General features: G+C 44.9%; 1 protein-coding gene across 1 annotated transcript in view; it reads left to right on the forward strand.

The window, feature by feature from the left end:
* The window catches only part of LOC132206908 (Fc receptor-like protein 5), a 33,115-nt gene extending 11,798 nt beyond the window's left edge, over positions 1 to 21,317 (forward strand). Inside the window, exons 3-11 of the mRNA XM_059642006.1 lie at positions 176 to 205; positions 2,255 to 2,524; positions 4,744 to 5,031; positions 8,566 to 8,832; positions 12,379 to 12,672; positions 13,798 to 13,941; positions 14,702 to 14,767; positions 18,387 to 18,412; positions 20,997 to 21,317. Of these exons, the coding sequence (XP_059497989.1) occupies positions 176 to 205; positions 2,255 to 2,524; positions 4,744 to 5,031; positions 8,566 to 8,832; positions 12,379 to 12,672; positions 13,798 to 13,941; positions 14,702 to 14,767; positions 18,387 to 18,412; positions 20,997 to 21,125 (1,514 nt within the window). The 3' untranslated portion in view covers positions 21,126 to 21,317. The remainder of the gene's footprint in view (positions 1 to 175; positions 206 to 2,254; positions 2,525 to 4,743; positions 5,032 to 8,565; positions 8,833 to 12,378; positions 12,673 to 13,797; positions 13,942 to 14,701; positions 14,768 to 18,386; positions 18,413 to 20,996) is intronic.
* The last annotated feature ends 282 nt before the right edge of the window (positions 21,318 to 21,599 follow it).

Below are 21,599 nucleotides of genomic sequence, written 5' to 3' on the forward strand. Positions count from 1 at the left end.
GACATCTGCGGACATTGTTAATAAACATTTCAGGGGATAGGACACATCACTTCGATGTATTTTAAAGCATGACTTACCTGGAGCAAGTTTCAAAGATGTAGCCACTGAATAATTTTCTATATGTTGACATAAAGCCCACAAAACTTATCAATTGTACCTGGTTGTGTGTTTTCAGGGCAAGCGATGATTGTACCAATACAAGAAGGTATGTTGATCTCCAGTGCAGCTTCGTTTTATGACATATTGATGAACTCCACAGTGTCAGTACTGCAGCCAATGGAAAGTATTGTGGGTGCAAAAGATCTGAAACAAACACTGAGAGAGCTGGAGAAACTCAACAGGTCCGGCAGCATCTGTGGAGAGAGAGGGAGTGAGAAAATCAGAGTTAACATTTCGAGTCCTTCACACTCATGACTTTGCGTCATAGAGATTTACAACAATGGAAACAGACCCTTTGGACCAAATCATCCATGCCAACCAGATAGCCTAAATTAATCTAGTCCTATTTGGCACATATCCCGCTAATTCTCTTCCTACTCATGTACTCATCCAAATGCACTTTAAATGTAATTATACCAGCCTCCAGCGCCTCCTCTTGCAGCTGCTTCCAAGCATGCACCACCCTCTGCATTAAAAAGTTGCCTTTTAGGTCCCTTTTAAATCTTTCCCCTCTCATGTTAAACCTGTGCCCTCTGGCTCTGGACTGCCGTACCCTGGGGCAAAGACCTTGGCTATTCACTCTATTCGTGCCCCTCAGAAAGGTCACCCCTCAGCCTCCAATGCTCCAGGAAAAATAACTCCAGCCTATTCAACTTGCCCCTACAGCTCAAACCCTCCAACACTGGCAACATCCTTGTTAATCTTTTCTGAACCCTTTCAAGTTTGTCGACATCTTTCCTGTAGCAGTATTCTAAACGTAGCCTAACCAATCTCCTCTACAGCCACAGCATGACCTCCCAACTCCTATACTCAATGAACTGACCAATGAAGGCAAACATAACAAACATCTTCTTCATTTCTTTCAACTCCCTCAATGTACTATGAACCTTCACCCCAAGGTCTCTTTGTTTGGCAGCACTCCCAGGATCCTACCATCAAGTGTGTAAGTCTTGCCCTAATTTGCCTCACTAAAATGCAACACCTCACCTTTATTTAAATTAAACTCCATCTGCACTCCTCAGCCCATCCGTGGTCTCACTGTACTCTGAGATAAACATTTTCACTGTATATTTTACCACCAAATTTGGTGTCAACTGCAAACTTAGGAACCATGCTTCTTACATTCACATCCAAATCATTTGTGTAATTGATGAAAAATAGCGGATTTGGCGGCGACCCATGCGGCACACTGCTGATCACAGGCCTTCTGACTGAAACGCAACCCTGCGCCACCATCCTGTGTATCCTACCTACAAGCCAGTTTTGTATCCAATTGTCTAGCTCTCCCTGTATTCCATGTGATGTTACCTTGCTAACCAGCCTACCATGTGGAATGTTGGCAAGCACCTTGCTGAAGTCCATTTAGACAATGTCCACCACTCTGCCTTCATCAATCTTCTTTGTCATTCTTCAAAATATTCACTCAAGTTAGTGAGACAAAATTTTCCATGCAGAACACCATGTTGGCAGTCCCTTGTACCTCGGGGATAGTGGACAGGCTTCGGGCAGTCGGGAGGTGTGTCACTCAGTGCAGGATTCCCAGCCTCTGACCCATTCTTGTAGCTTATATGGCAAGTCCAGTTCAGTTTCTGGTCAATGGTAATCCCCAGGATTCTGATAGTTGGGGGAATTCAGTGATGATAATACCATGGAAAGTCAAGGAACAGTAGTTAGATTCTCTCTCAGTGGTAACCACCTGGATGTTGATCGTGGAGGGGTCAGTGGTGGTTCAATGAACATTAAGAGAGTGATGGTAGTCAACCCCAGGATGTCGACAGTGGGGGATTCAGTGTTACACCATTGAATGTTAAGGGGCTAATAGTTAGATTCTCTCTTAGTGATAATCCCCAGGGTGTTGATAATGGGGGAATTCAGTGACGGTAATAGCATTGAATGTCAAGGAATGATAGTGAGATTTTCTATTATTTGAGACGGCCATTGCCTGGCATTTGTGTGGTGCAAATTTTACTTGCCATTTGTCAGCCCTTGCCTGGATATTGGACTGCTTAAGTTGCCAGAGCACCAAGCTGACCATCCTACTGCAGCAAGACGGTTTCAGTTCTTCCCCATGTGAATGTGTTTCTCTATGGATTAGGTTCCTCAACAGAGACTGGAACACCCGTACTAACGATGGAGCCAATGTGGAGGAGATTCTTAACGGGTGACTGGATCATTCTTAGATGTGATGCTGGTCGAGAGCTTCATTCTGTGAGATATAAGTGGTTCGTAAACAACAATATCAAAGAGTTCAGCGAGAAGATTTACACCATTGAGGCTGCTGGAATAGAGCATAATGGGGAATACAGATGCCAAACTTTGACACAAACAACATCCGACAGTAACAGCATTCTCGTGAGAGTATCCGGTGAGTCACGCCAGTTTTGAATTAGTCAATCTCTTTGTCTCAAGTCGCATCCCTTCAGGCATTTGAGGGGAGTTGTATTAATTCCCAGGAATGGATGGGGGTGGGAAAAGCAAAAAAAGCAGTCTCTGATGAAGGGGCTAGGCCCGAAACATCAGCTTTTGTGCTCCTGAGATGCTGCTTGGCCTGCTGTGTTCATCCAGCTTCACACTTTATTATCTATGGTATTGGGATTCTGTTGGGATAGCACCACTGCTGTTGTGATGTGCAAAGTTTGACTGGAATTTGCTGTTATGATTGTCGGTCCACCCCGCCAGCTTTTCACCAAATTCCGCCCCCTCCACCCGAGCTTTGCTGTCAAGTACTGAGCCATATGCCCATGGACTGGGCAGCTTGGTCACTTGAGAATTGTTGGTAATGGGATCCGGAAGGGCAAAGATCTGACAAAGATTCCAGGCGGGACTCTTCTGAAGGTGGGGTTGATGGGTTTGATGGACACCGTCTCCTAGATCCAATATCGAGCCCAGATCTGACTGAGACTGAACGACTGTTCCCTCGCAACTCTCACAGTGAAGAGGAGATTTGAACCCACCCTTGGGTCTGTCACTCTGGTTCGCTCAGTTGCTAGTTGGTGATATGACCAGAACACCAACAGAACCCCTTGTATCATGTACAGTTCTTCACACACAGGGGACTGAGTTGGACAATCTCATTGATTGACAGAGCTCCACTCCTTGATCCTATTTTCTATGTTTCAATTCTCCTCATCCAACTCTTCAGCTTTCTACTGAACTGGCTATTTCCTTCTGTTTTTGTCCTTTCAATGTTACGATTCATTCATGTGTTTGTATGTATGACCGTCTTGTGATTTTGAGGGCATGAGTGTTTTTTTTTAATATTTCACTCAGACTGAGGGGTCTGTTCCTGCGCTGTATGACTCTGTGACCATAAGTCTAATTCATTCTTGTAATCCTTTGTTAAACACCTCCCACTGCGCAGTTTCTCTTCCACAGTGAATGCAGGACATCATCAGATGATCGGTTCTCCTTTTCAAACATTAACGTGATGCATCAAAGACAGAATTGTGGACATCAGCCATATCTTATTACACATGTAGCCGGTGCTAACTGGTATCTCGGTAGAGCAGTGACTTGTGACACTGACGTTCTCAAATTCTGGACACATGGGATCAGAATGAGGTCATTCAGCTCATTGTGTCTGCCCCACCATACAATGAGATCGCAGCTGATCTGATCATTTACTTTCCCCCGTAACCCTCGATTCCCCTTGCAGGTTAAAAATCTCAGCCTTGAATATACACAATGACCAAGTCTCGACAGTCCTCTGCATTGAAGAATTCCACAGATTCGCTCCCCTTGGAGAGAAGAAATTCCTCCTCATCTTCACTGGGCACCCTGTATTCTAATTTGATGCTGCTTTGATCCCAGACTCTCCCAAAAAAGGAGAAAGAGCCTATGTCCACATTTACCCTGTAATGTCCTTCTCAGGATTTTCAGTAAGTTTGCTTCCCCCCGCCTTCGAAACTTCAATGAGGATAGGCCCAACCTGCTCAACCTCCTCCTCACCAGATAGTCCCTCCATACCCACGACTGAGTGAACCTTCTCTAGACGGCCTCCAAAGCCAGTCGAACCTCCTTTAGACATGAGGCCCAAACTGTACAGTGTCTCCCAGCTGTGGTCTGACTTATGCCTTGTATGATTTTAGCAAAACCTCCCAACATTTATACTCCACTCACTTTGAAAATATGACAAGTCATGTTCCCTATGATGTCCTGAACTTAGATCCTCACTTTTTTTCTGATATATGGATGAAGACTCCCCAAATCCCTCCATCCCATAGCTTTACACAGTCTTTCTCCATTTAAACAATGTCCAGCTCCTGTGCTCTTTCTGTCAACAGGATACACTACTCCTGGAAATTAGACAATCTTTTTTTTCTATAGTTTGTACAGTGGACAGTAGTGAGGAAAGGACTCTGTGAAAGCAAAACTCACTGCCCGTTTTGAAAAGTAGTTTTCTTACCCTCATTGGAAGCATTGGTTACACAGCTGCTTGCTGAAGCAGAAGAGAAAGTCATGTTGGATGATGAGGTTGACTGAAAGGGATGTGTACAAGTAGAGATTTGGCCAGCAGCAAGAAGCTGATTGGTCTGGTTCATGCTAACATCCAGTTATTAATTCAAGTCATTTCTTTTTTGACAGCTCCTGAATTGTTTGTGAGGATTGAGACTGAGCCAGAACCTCTGTGGTATGAGCAGACATTGAGGTTGAGTTGTAACTGCACATACCCCACGCCAAATGAATTCATTTACACATTTTATCAGGAAGGTTCTGTTATTGCTGAGTTCCGGACAAGAAATAAAAGTGTTTCTTTTCGAAAGGAGCGGGCTACATTTGAGGATACAGGACGGTATCGATGCCAAATGCAGTTTGTTGATTATCCCGATGGTCCTGTGTACACATCAGCTTACAGACGTGTAGATGTGCGAGGTACATGTCACTTTAGAACCTAGGGGCCAGGAGCAGGAGGAACGCATTCAGTCCCCTGAAAGTCTGCTCTCCCATTTCCATACGACTATGGTTGATCACGTCTCAGCCTCAACTCCATTTTCCAGCCCCCATTCCCGTTAACCCATCACTGATTAAAAATATGTCCCCTCCCTCAATTTATTCAGCATCCCAGTATCTCCCATGCACTCTGGGAGGGTTGGGTGAATTCCTACAGATTCATCCACCACCCCTTCCACCCACTTAGAGATGAGGAGGAATGGCTTCTCTCAATTTTCAATCTCCCCCATTCCCATTCTCCTGAAATCCATAGAACCTCAAAAAGTGTGGGAACAGGCCATTCAGCCCACTGAGTCCACAGTGACCCTTCAAAGCGTATCCCACCCAGACTCATCCCCATAACCCGTCATTTCCTATGGCTAACCGACCTTACGTACACCTCCCTGAACACTACAGGTAATTTAACATAGCCAATCCACCCAATTTGCAGATTTTTGGATATGGAAGGAAACTGGAGCACCTGGAGCAAATCTACACAGACAGCTGACTGAGGGGGGAATTGAACTCGAGTCACTGGCACTGTGAGGCAGCAGTGCTAACCGCTGAGCCACCTTGATATCTTGTTCCAGATTGCCCCACATGAGGAAATATCCTCTCCATTTCCTTTGTCAATCCCCCCTTTACTATCTTCTCTCCCTCAATTAGGTCTACTCACATTCTTCTAAACAGCAGACAGGGCAAGACTGCTCAATCTCTCTTCATAATACAAACTCCTCAACTCTGGAATCAATTTCATCATTCTCCTCTGAACTGCCTCCAATGCAACTACACCCCTTCTCAAGTAAGTGGACCAAAAGTCTACGCAGTACTCTGGACGCCGAAACACTAATGCCTTGCAACAACACTCAAATTCTCCTCTGTCCTATTCCTTTAGCAATTGCCAGTTCTGTTCCATATTGCCTGCTGTCTCTGTGTGCCAGCTTTCTCAGATTCATGCACAAGGACATCCAGACCCCTCTGTACCAGATCACTCTGAAGCTTCTCTCCCACTTGATTAATAATGTGCCTTTCTATTTCTTTGCTCACACTTTTCGATGTCAAATGTTGGCCCCTTCGCTGAACCTATGCATTTCTATTTATTATTTCTGCACAGAAGTCACAGAATCCCTACACTGTGGAAACAGGCCTTTTGGCCCAACAAGTCCACATTGAACCTCAGAGCATCCCACCCAGACCCATCCCCCTGTAAACCACTGAATCTACACATCCCTGAACACTACAGGCAATTTAGCATTGCCAGTTCATCTAACCTGCACAACTTTGGACTGTGGGAGATAACCAGAGCAGCCGGAGGAAACCCACGCAGACACAGGGAGAACGTGTAAACTCCACACAGACAGTCACCCAGGGCTGCAATTGAACCTGGGTCACTGGCACTGTGAGGTAGCAATGCTAACCATTGAGCCACTGTGCCACATAGCTCATTGTAGCTTAGTTTCCCAACTATTCTAGTGTCATCTTCTATCCCTCCATGCAAACCATAAATATACATTGCGAATAGCTGGGGACAAGGGCTTAACCCTGTGGGTTCCCACTCATTATAGCTTGCCAAGCAAAAAAACAGATCCATTTATCCTGATTCTCTGTTGTCTATTGACTCATCAGTCCTCTATCCAAACAAACGTAGCACTACATGGATGGGATTTTAGAAGTTGGAATTTGATTGATTTAATTCTCGTGAAATCAAGAGGGAATTGAATTTCAGAAACCAAAAAGATAACATTGATTGATTGGCGTTAATAAGGCAGTAATTGAGCAGTTTATGAGAACTGATAACATCATTGTGCTGGATCTGATATCTGTTGCTGGCTGTAATGTTTCCAGTTTTACCCTCCCACCCAGGTTAAACTGCCCCTATGTTGACTTGAAACGATTGCTGATGTTGAACCCTCAGCATCTCCCAGCCCCTGATACTCCCAGTACTGATATCAGGCTGACTGGTTTATAATTCACAGTTTTGCTTCCACCACCATTTTTAAATAGTAAGGTTACATCAGCTACCCTATAATGTGTCGGAACTGTTTCAGAGTCTGTAGGATCTTGGAACATGGTCACTGATGCATCCATTAATTCTAAGGCAAGTTACTTAAACACACTGGGATAATAAAATGTGAGGCTGGATGAACACAGCAGGCCAAGCAGCATCTCAGGAGCTGCTTGGCCTGCTGTGTTCATCCAGCCTCACATTTTATTATCTTGGCATTCTCCAGCATCTGCAGTTCCCATTATCTCTAAACACACTGGGATGTAGATTGTCAGTTCCTGGGGATTTACCAACCTTCAATCGCATCAATTTGCCCAGCAATATTTCTTTACTTCTTCCATCTCACCAGTCTCTTTGATTGCCATCATTTCCAGTAAATTTTTCATACTCTCCTGTGTGAAGACATAATTGAAGTATGAATTTATTTTGTCAGCCATTTCTTTGTTCCCCATTATAAAGTCCCTTGTTTCTGACTGTAAAAGACTTACATTAGTTTTCACCAAACTTCTTTTTACACACTTGCAGAAGTTTTCACAGTCAGTTCTTCTGTTCCCTGCAAACTTACACTCATACTCTAGTTTACCTTTCTCAATGCATCGCTTAGATCTCTCTTGCTGTCATCTAAACTGTTCCCAATTCTTGGGGCTATTCTTTATTTTTCTTGCCAATTTTTATGCCTTTTTTGCAGTTAGTGCTATCTTCAACTTCCTTTGGAAGCCAGGGTTTGGCCAGTGTTCTCTTTGCACTCTTGAGTCAGGTTGTAAGAAATAATTTCTGTAGCTCATCTATTTGTCATTGAATGTTCGGCACTGCCTACCCACTCTCGTTCCTTTCAGTAGCATTTTCCAATCCATCGCAGTCAACTCGCACTTCAAACATTGCAGTTTTCCACATGAAGATTCAGGCATCTCGTCCCAGAAACAGACTCACGTTCTGATTGCTCATCCCAAGCAATCTCTCAGGACTGCACTTCCAATCATTCCAACAAAATCTAAATGCAGCAAACATTCGCTGATGCATAAAGACATTTAGTCTCCATCCAGGCTTCCAAACTCTTTTTAGAAGGAATGGTGTCAGAAATACTTGCGCGTTAATGATTAACATCACGTGCAGAGATGAAAATAGACAGTTAATTGCTCCTGAAATAGCTCCACAGAGGCTAGTATCCAGTCACCAAGTCACCCTTTAATTACACTTGTACAGTACATGACACTGACTGAGGCAACTCAGAGCTGGCTTCTGAAGTGAGCAGAAACTCTGACACAATCCCTTATGCCTTTCAACCAGGACTCGGCTTAGACAAGGTAAACAGCCCCAATCAGGGAGCTTAGATTCTATGAGGTCCATGCAGCTGAACTTGTTACACTTAGTACAGCTGTGAAGCAGATATCCAAGCCACAAACATTGAAAATGGTGAAGCAAAATTATATGGTTTTTGTCACAAAAAAAATTAACCGTTCTGTCAATTTCAGAAAATCCGGTGATACTTCAGGTGGGTCCCAGACTGCAGAGAGATGGTGATCCCATCACACTGAATTGTCAGTGTACCCAGGACTATGTGTGTGGGACGGGACAAATTTACTTCTACAGAAATGAGACCCTCCTGAACTCTGATTCCATGCCTCACAACGTCCATCGTATCCACCGAGCAACCCTAATAGATTCAGGGTGGTACTGCTGTGCGATTTTCCAGAACCTTTCAGAATTCCTGTCCCTCTGGGTGGAAGTCACTGTCCAGAGTGAGTCAACCAAGGGGCCAGGGTGTGGTGAGGGGGTGGTGGGTGTGTTGGGGATGTGGGAGGAGGCTGACACAGGATAGAAACCAAGTTTCACTGCGCTGATCTGGCCAAAAATTAAAACGGCGCCTTTTGGTTGGCATCTTGAAACTGATCAGGACATTTTGCAAGGGGGAGCAGTTCAATATTGGCAATGGAAAAGAGGAGATGGATTGGGACTCTGGTCGTCATGGAGAGTGCACCAGTCGATGACAATTAGTCAGAAATGCATCTGCCAGTTTAACAGACGTCAAATGTCATCTTGTATTGCTGTTGGAACAGCCCCAGTTTTTCAGTCTACATTTAGCTGCTGGGACTGAGGAGGGTTAAATCCATGAGGAGGGTTCTGTAATTGGTAGATCACCAACATTCATCTCTGCTCTGATCCCGAGACCAGTTTCTTCCTGGAGCTCATTTGGTTGTGAGTGGCCTCTTTCTGTGTAATTTGGCCTGACTCTGTGCAAGTGTTTTGCATGTGCATGATGCATGTAACCTGATTGTCCTCCAAGTGTGAAGAACATAAAATGTGGGAGTGGGAATAGGCCATTCAGCCCGTCGAGTCCACTCCACACTTCAATGGGAGCGTGTCTGATCTGATCATCCTCAACTCCACTTTCCTGCCTTCCCCCCACCTCATCCCCCATCACCCTCAATTCCCCTTCCTGATGAAATCTCCATCTCTGCTTGAATATACTAAATGGCCCAGCCTTGACAGCCCTCTGTGGTAAATTATTCTGCAGATTAGCTCCCCTCAGTGAAAATAATTTCCTCCTCATCCCCAACTTCAATAGGAAGCTCCCCTTATTCTGAGATGATGCCCCTCTGGTCATACACTCTCCCACACAAAAGGAAGCAACTACTGTCTGCATCTCCCCTGTCAGGTTCCTGTAATAATCTTCAATAAGGTCACCTCTAATTCTTCTAAACACCAATGAGGACAGGCCGTACCTACTCAACCTCTCCCTCAAAAGATAATCTCTCCGTATCTGGGATCAGCCGAGTGAACCTTCTCTGGGCTGCCTCCACTGCCCAGGCTATCTTTGTTCAGATATGGGAACCCAAAACTGTTCTCAGGAGTCCAAATTCGATAAATACGAGATAAAAGTGAAGTGTTGTATTTTGGTGAGGCAAATCAGGGTAGAGCTTATATATTTAATGCAAGCATCTTGGGGAATATTGTTGAATAAAGGGACATAGAGGATGCAGGTTCATAGTTCCTTGAAAGGTGAGTTGCAGGCAGACAGGATTCTGACAAAGGTGTTCAGTACACTTGCCTTCATTGTTCAGTGCAATGTGTATCAGGGTTGCGATTTCACGTTGCAGCTGTACAAGACATTGATAAAGCCATTTTAGGAATATAGCATTGAATTCTGGTCTCCTTGCTAGGAACGATGTCCTTCAGCTGGAAAATATTTTGAAAACATTTACAAGAATGTTGCTGGGGCTGTCAGGTTTGAGGGAGACGGAAAGGCTGAATAGGCTGGAGCTATTATCCCTGGAGCGTCGAGGGCTGAGGTTTATAAAGTATAGAAGTTTAGAAAATCATGTGGGGCATGGATCAGGTGAATAGCCAAGGTCTTCGCCAGTGTAGGGGTGTCCATAACTAGATGGCATTGGTTTAAGGTGAGAGGGGACAAGTTTAAAGGGGACCTAAGGGACAATACTTTTCACACAGAGAGTGGTGCTTGCATGGAATGAGCTGCCAGAGGAAGTCATAGAGATGGGTACAATCACAACATTTAAAAGGCATCTGAATAGGTACATGAATGGGAAAGGCTCAGAAGGATATGATTCCAAATGCTGGCAAATAGGACAAGATTAATTTAGGATATCTGGTCAACATGCATGAGTTGGAATGAGGGGCCTGTTTCCATGCTGTACATCTGTGTAACTGTACCGTTTAGCTCCGTTTGCTATTCCTCAGATACTGAAGCAACCTGTGTGCAAATGTAGCAGGTTCTGGATAATATCCAGGCTTATGCTGACAAGTGGCAAGTAAAATCTGCACCACACAAATAAGAAAGACTCCAATCATAATCTCTTGATGTTCAGTTGTATTACCATCACTGAATCCCCTCATTATTTGCATCCTGGGGATACCATTGAGAGAAAATCTAACTATCACCTCTGAATATTTAATGGTATTACTGTCACTGAATTCCCCCACTACCAACATCCTGGGGACTGTCATTGACCAAAAACTGAACTGGATTCATCATTTCAATACTGTGGCTGCAAGAGCAGACCAGAGGCGAAGAATACTGCAGCGAGTAACTCACCTCCAGATTCCCGCCAAAGCCTGTCCACCATCGACAAGACACAAGTCGGGAGTGTGATGCAATATTCCCCACTTGGCTGGATGAGTACAACTCCAACAGCACTCGAGAGGCTCAACACGATCCAGGACAAAGCAGCTGCCACTTGATTGGCACCACATCCACTTCCTCCACCATCAATGGTCAGCCGCAGCAGAGTGTACCATCTATGAGACTACTGCAGAAATTCATCAAAGATCCGAAGACAGCACTTTCCAAACCCATGATCACATCATCTAGAAGGAAAGGGAGGCAGATATAGGGCAAGACCAACCCCTGCACGTTCCCCTCCAAGCCACTCACCATCCTGACTTAGAAATATATCAGCCATTCCTTCAGTGTCACTGTGTCAAAGTCCTGGAATTCCCTTCCTCATGGCGTTTGTGCCCAATATTGCACATGGACTGCAGTGGTTCAAGAAGACAGCTCACTATCACTTTCTCAAGGGGAAAACTAGGGACAAAGTTGATTAATATCGGGCCCCGCCAATCATATCCATGTCTCATAAGTAGAAAATAAAGTGAATTCAGTAAGGGACAAAGAGTTCAAGTGAGGTTGACTTGAAATCTGTTAAGTGTGTTAATTGTTGTTTCAAGTTTTCAGTCCCAGTAAGGTTGATCAACATTTGTTATCTTTATTATTGTAAGGTCAAAGAAAACAAAATTATTATAAGTAAATGCACATCAGATATTATCAACCTAAATGAAGTAAATTAAGGTAAGACAGCACAGATCAGTCATGTGTATTGCATGTTTTAATATGTGGGAAATCATGGATGTTACAGGTGACCAGCATATGATTCCTTCCATCATAGCATCACAGAAAATAGGAGCAGGAGTAGGGGACATTCGGCCCTTTGAAGCCTGCTTCACCATTCAATCCGATCATGGGTGATCATCAGTCTCAGTGCTCTGGTTCCCCTTTCCCCCCCATACCCTTTGATCCCTTTAGCCTTAAGAACGAGCCCTGATGAAAATAGGATTAGAAAAGCAAGGTGCTTGTTTTTGACAGGCAAGCCATTTTGGGTGAACGGGCCTGTTTCTGTCCTGAAAACGCAGTAATTATATATGATTCTGCACCTTCACCACTGGGGATCTGTCCCTGAAAAGTCATGTCCGTGTGCAGTATGTGATGGGATCCTCTCTTTTGCTGCTGGGGATTTAATTGATGCCTGAATTTTCTCTCTCCTCCCCAGTCCCTGTGAGCTGCCCATCCATCAGCTCAGATCTGAAGGAGCCCGCTGTGTCCATCGGTGACCACTTTCCCATCCGGTGTACGTCTGAAAATGGGACACTGCCTATAAACCTCATGCTTTACCACGACCACCACCCCCACCCCCTGAGGAACACAACAGTCGTTGACTCCAGGACAGCCACCTTCCATGTCACCGTGCCACCTGATGGGGAGGGCGCTGCGTACTCCTGTGGTGCTGCCAATGCCGTTGCCCACGTTATCAACTGCAGTGAGCCGCTCGTCCTCACTGTGTCAGGTATGGATCAAAATGGAAGGAGCCATCAGTTGTAGATTGCCGTGTTATCTGAGGGGACATGGTATGCTGGTTCGGTGCATTAGCTACAGGAAATGTAGCGTTTTCGGGATGGGGTAGGGGGAAGGGGATGGGCCTTGGTGGGATGCATTGACACTGTAGGATTCTATAATTTTATGATATCCTGTGGACCAAAGGTGGGGAACTGACGCAGGAGTACAGTTGCACTCTCCTATTTTGTATTGTCTTTCAACATTCTTCCCACCAAAGTGCATCAGTTCACATGGCATGGAACTGGACCTGCCACCAATCTGCCCACGCCACCAACTTGTCAATGTCCTTTCGGAGTTTCACATGGTCTTCCTCAAGTTTACAGTTCTCCATGTTTAGTTTCATTTGAACACTTGGAACTAGCCCCCCAGAACAGCAAGATCCAGTTTGTTAACATATTGAGTGAAGTAAGAGCCCTAAAGCCATTCCCGGGGGAGTTCCACTAGAAGCTTTTCTCCATCCTGAAAAATATCCATCGACCATCACTCTCTGTGTCCTGCCACTTGGTCACTTTCGAGTCCATATTTGTACTGTCTTTAGAATAGAAATTGCTGCTATTAGCAGGGGGAAGCTTATACCGTAAATGCAGGCAGGATGTTCCTGATGACTGGGGGGAAGAGTCCGGAACCAGAGGCTCTCAGGCTAAAGGAGATGGGATAGGATTGAGATGAGGAGAAAGGTGAGAGTGGGGAACCTGTGGAATTCTCTACCACAGAAAGCCAAAGAACATTTGTCTGTGCAGATTTATAACAAATGAGGAGGAATTAACTTCCCCAGAGAGAGTGTGTGGTGCTTGCCAGACACTGAATAAATTTAAGGCAAAGGCAGATTTTTAATCAGTTAAAGGGAGTGAGGACGGGGAAGTGGAGTTAAAGCAGAGATGAGATCAGTCACAGTTGTATTGAATGAGAGGGGTTGAGTGTCCTACTCCTGCTCCTAGCCCTTTCGTATCTGGCCTCCATGGCATCCTCCACCAATTCAATGAGATCGCTTCCCTGCTTTCTCACCTGAAGTATTACATTTAGTGGCTTTGTGACAATCAGAGTGATCTTTGATTTTCCTAATTCTATGTTCCAGGTCCCTCTGGGAAATTTGCTCTGCAGGTCGGAGGTTCTGCTGTTGCTGCCGTTCTCCTCATTGTTTTCCTGCTTCTGTTTGCTGTCTGCAAACTCCATCATAAAGAGAGACATCAGGACACCTCTGGTTCCCAATCCAGGAGAGGTCAGTTTGTGACTGTGTGCCTGAGGGACAATGAATGTGTTTCCTTGTACAGGTTCTGATAAAAGTAGGGATCGGTGCTTGGTCTGCTGTTTGGTATTTACATAAATGATTTGGATGAGAATTTAGGAAGCACAGTTCATACATTTGCACCAAAATTGGTAGTATGGTCAAGATTGAAGAAGGTTATTTCAGATTATCAAGAAGATCTTGAGTAATTGGGTTGATGGACTAAAGAGTGGCAGATGGAGTTTAATTTGGACAAAAGTGAGGTATGGCATTTTGGTAAAACAAACGAAGGCAGGGCTCATACAGTTAATGGTGGGGCCCTGGGGAGTGTTGTTGAACAGAGAGACCGAGGGGTTCAGTTACACAGTTTTGTGAAAATTACATCACAGGTAGACAGGGTGGTTAAGGAGGTGTTTGGCGTGCTTGCCTTCATTGTTCAAAGCACTGATTCTGATACCTTTCCACCTCTCACTCCTTAGCTCCGATGGAGATTCACACTGGATCTGAAACGTTAACTGTTTCTCTCTCTCTCTCTCTCTCTCTCTCTCTCTGCAGATGCTGCCGAACCTGCTGTGTTTCTCCAGAACTTTCTGTCTTTGTTAGCTGTGACATTAACAGTTTTTTTTCTCTCTCTCTTTCTGTTTCCACAGATGCTGTTGAATTTCTCCAGCACTTTGTGTTTATAACATGTCATGTTAACGCTCTGTCTCTCTCTCTCTCTCTTGGAATCTTATAAAGTGTGTTCTTGTTTCAGACACCAGCAGCCCCAATCATGATGAAATTGTGTACTCTGTTGTCCAAGCAAAGAAGAAAGAAGGAGGTAACATGTTTCTAAATAACTTTGCATCACTGTGTCAGAAAGGAAACACAAGGCTCTGTGATAACATCTTATGGGAATAGGGTCCATGTGACTGTAGGAGCAGAACAAGGCCATTCAACCCATCTCCTGTGTTCCACCAGTCAACAAGATTGCAGCTGATCTAATCATCCTCAACTCCACTTCCTCCCCTATATCTCTCTTAATTAAAAATCGCAGCCTTGAATATACTTCATGACTCAGCCTTGACAGGCCTGTGTCGTAAAGAATTCCACAGATTTTCTTCCCTTGGAGTGAAGAAATTCCTCCTCATATCTGTCTTCAGTGGGCGGCCTCCCTTATTCAGAGACGATGCATCTGGTCCCAGACTCTCCGACACAAAGGGAAACAACCTCTCTCCGCATTTCTCCTGCCAAGTACTTCCAAGAATCTTCAATCTTCTAAACTCCAATGAGTACAGGCAACCTATTCAACCTCACCCTCAAACAGTCCCTCCATCCCTGGGATCAGATCTTCTCCAACTGCCTCCAATGCCCAGTTTATCTTTCCTCAGATACGGGGCCCCAAAACCATATCACAGCTATTGTCTGACTAGTGCCTTGTAGAGTTTTAGCAGAAATATCCCCACTTTTATACTCCACTGCCTTTGAATGAAAGGCCAACTTTTCATTTGCCTTCCATTTGCACATCCATGGGAAGTACTGAGGCATTGACAATTTTCTGAGAAAGGCTGTGGAAGTCCGAAGCACACACGAACTTGGGAATTCTAGTTCAGGATTCTCTTCAGGTTATCAGGCAGATTCAATTGGCAGTTAAGAAGGTAAATGCAATGTTTGCATTCATTTCAAGAGGGTTAGAATACAATAGCAAAGATGTACTGCTCGTGTCTTATAAAGGCTCTGGTCAGACTACCTTTGGAATGTTGTGAGCAGTTTTGGGCTCTGTATCCAAGGAAGAATGAGCTGGCCTCAGAGGATGTCCAGAGCAGGTTTACAAGAACGATCCCAGGGATAAAGGGCATGTCATATGAGAAGCAGTTGAAGACTATGGGTCTGTAATTGATGAAGTGTAGAAGGATGAGGGATGATCTGTTTAAAACCTAAAGAATGCTGGGATGCCTGAGTAGAGTGGACATGGAGAAGATGTTTCCCAGAGTAGGAGAGTAGGACCTATGGGCACAGCCTCGAAGTGAAGAGACGACCCTTTAGAACTGAGATGAGGAAGAATTTCTTCAGCCAGAGGGTGTTGAATCTGTGAAACGCACTGCCACAGAGGGCTGTGGAGACCAAGTCATCAAGTGTTTTTAATACAGTGATCGATATGTTCTGATTAATAACAGGATCAAGGGTTATGGGGAGATGGCAGCAGGATGTGGTCGAGAAAGATATCAACCATGACTGAATGACAAAGCAGACTCCTATGGGCCAAATTCTGCTCTGATACCTTATGGTCTGTGATCACACCCCCTGAATTTAAATGCTAGCTTTTGGCAATTCACACATGAGGACTGTCAAATCCCTCAATCCCACAGCTTTTGCAGTCTTTCTCCATTTAAATAATCTTTAACTCCTCTGTTTTTCTTCTATCACATTGTATTTCCCCACGTAATATTCATCAACTAAGTTTTTGCACCTTCACTTAACCCCATCTATGTCCCTCTTGGCACACTCACCACTTGCTTCCCATCGGTTTTTGCATCACCTGTAAATTTGGCATCGCCTTACTAACAGTGAGTGTGAATCCATGATCATGTGCCTCTGAACAAAAACTATCTGGGTTCACTCGCATCCTTCAGGGAGGGAAATCTGCTGTTCTTACCTAATCTGGCCCGACACGTGACTCCAGACCCACAACGATGTGGTTGACATCTGACTGCCCACTGGGACAATTAGGGATGGAGGCAATAAATGTTGGATCCAGTCCATGATGCCCACATCCAACAAAAGTAAACTAGTATTGGCTCAGTGCACATCCAAGCAGAATCAGGTCATTCAGCCCATTCATTCTGCTCTGCCATTCAATATGAGATGGGATTCCTTAGCCAACCTTGTCCAAATTAGTCTTGTTTTCCTTCATCTCTCTCTCACTCATCCAGTGAGCTTGAACTCCAAATTTCCTTAATATGTGCTCTATTCCTTCAGTGTGATAACGTAGTCTGACACTTCTCCACCAAGCACAGGGGCTTTCTCAACCACTCCCCCTTACTCCCACAGGGATATCTCGACTCAAATGTCTCATCCATCAGATGGTGTGGGTATATCAGAACTGACTGAAACCAACTTCTATCTGCACTGCTTCATGGAAGTGTATTCCCCTTGGGCTTTTCCTCCTGTATCCTTGTGCACCCATTTCTATCCAACTCTGCATCCACTATCCCTTCTCCATTGAACCTGCCTCCACAACATTCCCAGGCAGTACACACTACACCCTCACTACTAGCTGGGTGAAAAGGTTTATTCATCACATCTGTCCCCCACCGCACTCTGTTTCCACATCACTGTAAATCTATACACCTTCTCCCTCTTTTCCACATGGGAACAGCTTTTCCCTCTCAACTCTGTCCAGCCCCTGCTCACAATTTTGAAAACCTCCCTCTCTCTCTGCCTTCTCTTCTCCCAGGCAGAACAGTCCCCGATTGCTGGACTTTCTCATCCCTGGAACCTGGTTCTTCTGAATCAATCACACAAGCCAGCCTTTTATCCACTGACTCCATCTATACTTCCCACTGCCTCAGGAAAGCAGCCAACATAATCGAAGACCCCCGACTGTACCAGTTATAATCTCTTGCAGCCTCTTCCGTTGGGCAGAAGATCCCGAAGTTTGAAAATACCTACCAACAGATTCCAGAACAGCTTCTTCCCCATTGTTATCAGGCTTTTGAACGGACCTCTCAAACGTTAAAGTTGTCTGTCTCTCTCTCTGTTTCTGTTCTGTGGCTGTAACACTGGATTCTGCGATTGTAGGAACTGCAGATGGTGGAGAATCTCAGATAACAATGTGTAGAGCTGGATGAACACAACAGGCCAAGTAGCATCAGAAGAGCAGAAAGGCTGATATTTCAGGGTCTAGGCCCGAAACGCAGCCTTCTTGCTCCTCTGGTGTTGCTTGGCCTGCTGTGTTCAGCCAGCTTTACACCTTCTTATCTCTACACTAGATTCTGCACTTGGTTCTGCTGCCCTGATGCAGTTTGTACTGTACTACCTGCCTACAGAGCACATAAAACAAGACTTTTCACTGAATCTCTGTTCATGTGACAACTGTAAATCAAATCAAAAAGTGCTTCGGTGCACTTTCTCTCTCTCTCTCTCTCGGATGCATTCGTATCTTTCCTGTAATGTGGCACCCAGACTGCAGGCAACGCTCCAGCTGATGCCTTGTAAGTGTTTTGTAAAACTTCAGCCTCCCCTTCCTGCTGCTGGGCTCCACGCCCCTATTAATAAAGCCAAGGGCACTGTGTGCTTTCGTAACTGAGCTGTCCCCTTGTCCTGTCACCCCCAGCCTTGTCTGCTCCTGCACCCGTTTTTCTTAAGCGACACACACCACAGTTAATGCCGAGAGAGACGGTAAATGAAATGTTGAGCCATATTGTGCACTTAAACCTTTTTTTGGTTATTCCTTCCAGGCTCCGTCAGGACAAGAAGAGAACCAGTAAGTTTTTATTGTTTCAGAGACCTTTACAGGACAAGGAGGGGTGCCAGTCAGCAAAGATCTGTAAGGAACATTGCCCTCATCTTTGACCTCAGGAGGCTATGGCAATGCAGTTGTACATCTAAATACTTCTTCAATGTGATGAGGGTTTCTGCCTGTCCCACTTTTACAGGCAGCGAGTTCCAGATTCCCCACCATCCTCTGGATGAATGATATTCTCCTCAAGGTTCTTTTTAGCTTTATATCCATGATGCCTGCTTACCCATCCCTCTCCGTGTTGGAAATATGCCTTGCAACTATGTCTCTCACAGTCTAATATAGCTCTACCAGGTCCCCCCTCAACCTTCTCTGCTCCCATCTGACCTTATCCATCCTCTTGTTCTGCCTGAAATGCCCCATCCCAGGCAACATCCTGGTCAGTCTCCTCTGCACACTGCCCAATGCAAACACATCCTTCCTATGGTGCTCCAGCTGTGGCCTCACCAAAGTCTTGTCCAGCTCCAACATCACCTACCCACTGTTATAATCTATGCCTGTACTAATAAAGGCAAATATCCTGAATGCCTTCTTAACTACTTAACTATCTTCTGGGAAATGTGGACTAGCACCCCGAGAATTTCACTACTGTAGGATCTTATGACATTTTGTCTACATCTTTGACTTGTTATCCCTGCCCAAGTGCATTAAAACTATCAGAGGTAGACCATTTAGCACTTAATGTCTGCATCCCCTGTTCACTAAGATCACTGCTGATCTTATAATCCTCAACTTCACTTTCTGCCCCATAACCCTCGATTGCCCTTCCTAATTGAAAATCTCAGCCTTGAATATACTTCACAGCCCAGCCTTGACAACCGTCTGCAGTCAAGACTTCTACAGATTCATTCCTCTCAGAAAGAAGAAATTCCTCCTCACCTCCATCTTGATTGGCCACCCCATGCCCGCCCCCCCCCCCCGCCTTTATTCTGAGATGATGCCCCTCTGGTCCCAGAATCTTCCACAGAAGGGGAAACAACCTTTCTCTACATCTCCCCATATCATCCAGAATTCTTCAATTATTTCTTCTGGTTCTTCTAAACTCCAATGAAGGCAGGCTTGAACTACTTAAACTCTCCTTCATCGAACAGTCTCTCCATACCTAGGATCAGCTGAGTGAACCTTCTCTGAGCTGCCCCCATGCCCAGTCTATCTCTCCTCAGATATGGGGCCCCAAAACTGTGTTCCAACTGTGGTCTCACTCATGCTTTGTGAGGTTTACACAAAGCCTTCCATCTTTTATATCACATTCCCTTCAAAATAAAGACTATTATGACCCACTGAACTTGGACTCTTGCTTTTTGTGATTCATGGACAAGGAATCCCAATCCCTCAGGCCCGTAGCTTTCCATAGTCTTTCTCTATTTAAATAATTTAAGTAATTATATTAATTTCACCAATGTCTCATGTATTGGGTAATCATTACAATGGGTCTGATCAAGTGAACCATGTTGTAAACACCCAACTAGCTCTCTGATCTTGGAGATGGTGGTCATCACTGAATGGTATCATCACTATTAATCTGGAGACCCAGGCTCAAATCCTGCCATGGCAAAGGGTGGAATTTGAATTAATCAAAGTCATGAATTCGGTGTCTAATGATGACCATCACCAGAGGAGAACCACATCTGGATCACTAATGTCCTTTTGGGAAAGAAATCTGTCATTTTTACCTGGTCTTGCCTACATGTGACTCCATACCCCACAGCAAAGTGTTAGACTCCTAACTGTACTCTGGGCAATTAGGAATTGGCAAAAAATGTTGTCCTAGTAAGTGGCACCCACATTGATGAATAGATATTTTTAAAAAATGAATGTCCTTGACAGAAGGCAATCTGTACCCAGTCTGGTTTTCCATGTGAACCCAGGCTCATAGTAGAGTAGTTCGCTCTCAAAATGAGAATGTAATCCTAAATGGTTCATTCTTGCTCATTCTTTTTTTAAAACTTAATGACTCCCTTCCTCACTTTCCCAGACTGATTCCTGAAATAAGAAGACTGACGAATGAGGAGAGACTAAATCAATTAGGATTATATTCACTGGAGTTGAGAAGAATGGGGTGGAGGGATCTCATAGCAACCTGTACAATTCTAAGACAGTAAAGCCAGGAGGATGTTCCCAATGATGGAGTGGGGGTGGAGGTGGAGGTGGAGGGGGGGGGGTGGGGTCGGAGGTGGGGGTGGGGTTGTCTTGAACCAAGGGGTGATGGTCTGAAGGAGATGGTTAGGGCTGAGATGGGGAGAAAAGTCTTCACCCAGAGAGTGAGGAATCTCTGGATTTCTCTACCACAGAAGTGGTCATGGCCAGAACACTGAATATTGTTCAGGAGGAGTTGACTAGAGCTCTTAGTGGGCTTAAGGAAGAAAGTGGAGAAAAGGGGACTGAATTGAATGATCCCACTGAATGGACAGAGCAGGCTAGAAGAGGTGAATGGCCTACTCCTGCTCCTATATGCTCTGTCCTTCAGCCCCTTTGTTCAAGGGAAATTACAGAAATGGTCAGAAAGTGCAATAAACCTTGGATTAAGACAATGTCTGTTCCCTTGCAGCAGGAGTGTGACAGTCGTGTGACTTATGCATCATTAATGCACCTTGAAACACCAAAGGCCCGAGAGGCGAGTGCCAGAGGGGAGGAAGAAAATGGCTCGTCCATCTACCAGAACTTTCAGAGGAGGTAGTCACAGAGATCTGCTGCCCCTGCTGATGAGGAAGAGAAGTTCCTTCTGGTGGCAGGCAGGGGTCTGTTCATTTGTCATCTTCAGCTGAAGAATGGACCAAATCAACATGGGAACTTCACATCAGAGAAATGGCACCTGGTTGTTCTCTCATTCTAGAATGCAGTTAGTTCCCCAAATGCTGTGCACATATCCCTAACCCTCAGTAGCCGTAGATGAACAGGATGTCTTCTGCCCAAAGCTATGGTTGAACATCTTCACCCAATTCTAAATCCTCATGTTTGGGAGCCATGTAACAATGGACTGCTGCCTCATATAGAGTCATGCAGCACAGAAACTGACCCTTTGATCCGACTTGTCCATGCCAACCAAACTTCCCAAACTGAGCTCACCCCTCCTGCCTGTGCTTGGCTCATATCCCTCCAAACATTTCTTATTCATTCATTTATCCAAGTGTCCTTTAAACGTTGTAAGTGT

This window comes from Stegostoma tigrinum, chromosome 44, assembly GCF_030684315.1.
Source record: "Stegostoma tigrinum isolate sSteTig4 chromosome 44, sSteTig4.hap1, whole genome shotgun sequence".
Taxonomy (NCBI): Eukaryota; Metazoa; Chordata; class Chondrichthyes; order Orectolobiformes; family Stegostomatidae; genus Stegostoma; species Stegostoma tigrinum.